General features: G+C 35.1%; 1 protein-coding gene across 1 annotated transcript; it reads right to left on the reverse strand.

The window, feature by feature from the left end:
* Positions 1-551: 551 nt before the first annotated feature.
* AK88_05635 (uncharacterized protein) lies at positions 552-1,718 on the reverse strand (the record flags this gene model as incomplete). Its single annotated transcript, XM_012483237.1, has 1 exon — positions 552-1,718. The coding sequence occupies one exon, from the start codon at positions 1,716-1,718 to the stop codon at positions 552-554; it is 1,167 nt and encodes a 388-aa protein (XP_012338660.1).
* Between the last annotated feature and the right edge of the window lie 1,908 nt (positions 1,719-3,626).

Genomic DNA, 3,626 nt, shown 5'->3' on the forward strand with positions numbered 1-3,626 from the left:
CATTTATGAAGACTATTAAATGAAGCGTTGTGTGTAATTCCTTTGAAGTGACCTTCCTTCCATTGTTTGTTTCTTTGTTCTACATGTTATTTCATGCTTGTCAAGACACAAAAAACAAAAATGCGCAACAAAAACTGACTTACAAAATGCACAAAAACAAGTCATTAATTTTGTGCAATTACGCGTGTGCATAGGTTGATACATATTGCAAGCGCGCGCTCCGCTTATCTAAAAAAATAAATGTTCAAATCTGAAGATAACCCTTTTAAATACATACAATGAACAGCTTAAAATGATCATAAGAAAAAAGAGTAATACACAATAAAATGATTAACATTAGTCAACACAAATGAAGGGAAAAAAAAAAAATAGAATAAATGAGTCACACACAGAATGTCACTCCCTGGAGGTGTACACGCAGACTCGCGTTATTCTGGATGCCTTTCTGCTTTAGTAACAAATGGATGCATATTCCTTCAAAAAAAACAGACGTGTGCCTTCCATTTCCCAGAGAGCAACACCTCTTAGGCTAACCATCTCAGACGAATTGCTTACGTCAGATACTTCTCTCTCGCTGACCTGCTCGTTCCCTCAGATGTGTTGCTCATCTCAGACGCGTTGCCCAGTTCGGACGACGCAAGACTCTTAATCCAATCCATGATCTTCTCTGAAACTTTTTCATTCCCGGGCTCCCAAACGACGATATGTTCCATATCCTCTAATGTGTGCATTTCTTTATTTTTCACATGAAGCCTATTGAACAACGATAGGGATCCTTTATAGCAGCACAAAATATCCCTCTTCGAATGAATAATCAACACAGGGATATCCTCAGGTATATATTCTATGTCATTGTCTAAGTTCTCGATTGCTCTTAAAAGTTCATAGCCAAATCTACACGTGATGGCCTCCTTAGACCGAATCTTATCATACTCCATAAAATATTTAACATACGGATACATTTTATATGGATACTTGGTAATAAGTCTTACCGTGGGAAACCAATCAGCAATGAACTTCGACATTGGGAGATAAACTTGCTGAAATAAAAAGGAATTTTTTGATGGTAGCTTCTCCACAGTTATCATCGGAGAGATGGAGATGCACCCGCTGATGTTTAGTCCTGTATTTTCTATTTGTGACTTCCCTAATATTTGTAGCATCCTTAAAGCAATACTCCCCCCGAGAGAAAAACCGACTACGTAAATGGGCAGATGCCTCGTCTCATATACCTTATCCTCTCGAAATGGCAATCTACACCCCTCATCATGAACATTACACCTATTTAAGCTATGCTGAATGTTCCTAATATACTGCATTACATCATAGGCGAAATCGTCAAACTCTCTTACATTATGACTGAGCCCCTCAAAGCCATCCGATAGACCATGGCCTTGTAAATCTAACCCAAAAACGGAATATCCATGTTTATTAAAATATTCTACCCAGCTATCTTTATAAATGTAGTAATTATTTTCATCCTTCACTATAACGTTATCGTCGTTTATTACCTCTACATTAGGTCTTAAAAAGTTCAGCCTTGCATGACATTTAATTCCATGAATTAGTATTATAATGCCTATGGCGTTTTTTACTAACCATCCGTAGCTTCTTAATAGTAACCCATCTTTATTAAAAAATGAATCATGCATTGGTGCCCCATCAAGCTGAGTTCCTCTTAAGCATATTTCCTCATCGCGAGATTCCCTTTCGACCATTATATGAGGATAGAACAAAAATAAGATTACCTAAAATTTAAAAAAATAGGGGAAGCGCCATAACGAGCAACAAATAAAGCTTCCTCCTTTTTGCAAAATTCACTTAGTCAATGATCACATAAATGTGATCCAGTGTAAAAGTTCCTTTACTACAAAAAAGAATTATCAAATGAATCCTGTCGCGTGCATACTTAAAAAAATATAATTATTAGGACGAGCTGGCATATTACACAATTTAAAAAAAAAATTCCAGTTTATCACAAAAACAAAAAAACAAACGGAGTAATTAACAAAAATGGACAAAAAAAAATATAAGAAATGCAACCCAGAATAACTTTAAGGGAGTTCCCCAAACGATTGTAAGTATATACTTAATACAATAGTGATACTTAAAAAAGAAGTGGTCCCCTTTTTCCGGGATTGAAGATACAACTGGAATTACGCGACTACACCAGTTCCATGTTCAACAATTACCCAAGTAATATTGCTTAATAAAGGATAAAAACATGGATCAGCCTCCCCCCCGTTTTTATTATTTCAGCCTTTCCGAAATTCCTCCTTAACACATTTTTCCTTATTCAAATAATGCCACTGATCATTATTCTCTGAATGTAGAATTTTGCATTTCGTTCACGTTCACTGTTCCTACGTCGGCGAAAATAGGTGCACAACGGTGCGTAGTATGATGAAGGCCTAAAGCACTACACATACGTCGCATGGTTCAAGGTTTAAAGTGTGAAAAGTGCACCGAATTTTTTTTTTCCCGCGTGAAACCTTATCAACGAAGTAAAACACATGGAATGTTTATTTCATATACATTCATTTCTTCTATTTCTCAATTATAATATAATGCACAGTTCCTTTCGGTCTGCAATATCCTTAACATCCATAATCATACTTATAATTTGAAGGAACACTTCCATAATGATATTTAGACGTGTTTTCTAATTAAAAGGCCTGTATATTTCTAAATTCACAATATTATGAACGCTACGTACATTTCATGAAAATATCGTATGTGTCGCGTAGAACAATTAAGACGTTCATTTGTGAAAAATTACACAAGGCTCTTATAACGTACACTATGATTTCCGTGTAAGACCTAATTTTGTGTGTGTCCCATTCTTCCTTTTTTGCATCCGTAGTACATATGTGTAAATCAAAAATTAGTAAAATATATATAAAAATATTGAATCCATTACTTCCTGTAATATTTGAATTTTCATGATCCATTTTTCTGTGCACTACACCGTTTTCTTCCTATTCATTCCCTTATTATGATAACTGTGTCTTTTGCCAATTCCGTCTATAACAGTTCATTGTGCATTTTACATTTTGATAATAGTACGGTATGTGTTCTTATTTATAAATTTTCTACAGAGACTGTAATGCCTTAAAGCGTGATATTATTCAAACCATAAACCCCCCCAAAACTTGATACAACAACTGAACTTTTTGTACACCTTGAACGCACTCAACTATTCACGTGCTTACACATTTAATTGCTATATGGTAGCACAGCTTCATACAAAAGGGCAGCTCCTTTATCAAATAGGCATTTAAGGCTATTCATCCCCTCGCTGCCCGAAGCATTAAGACACCATGTGAAAAAAAAAACAAGAACAGATAGGACTATAGTACCATATTAATTATGGGGCGGACCTGTTGTCCCTTGTTTATTATTTTTTTCTTGCAATGCTCAAAAAAAAAAACAGAACAAAATTGTGTTATCAATAACGCAACTTGCAAAACTGTGCTTGAATAATTTAAACCCAGAAATAAAGGAAGCAAGGAAAACAAAAGAAAAAAAAAAATAGGCGAAGCGTTTCAATTTATTCCATGCAAGAAAAGGCAAAGCAAATTAAAATCCGCCGACTTTTCACTTTCAATTATTTGTATTCGCACGAC

Source organism: Plasmodium fragile (assembly GCF_000956335.1).
Source record: "Plasmodium fragile strain nilgiri unplaced genomic scaffold supercont1.189, whole genome shotgun sequence".
Taxonomy (NCBI): Eukaryota; Apicomplexa; class Aconoidasida; order Haemosporida; family Plasmodiidae; genus Plasmodium; species Plasmodium fragile.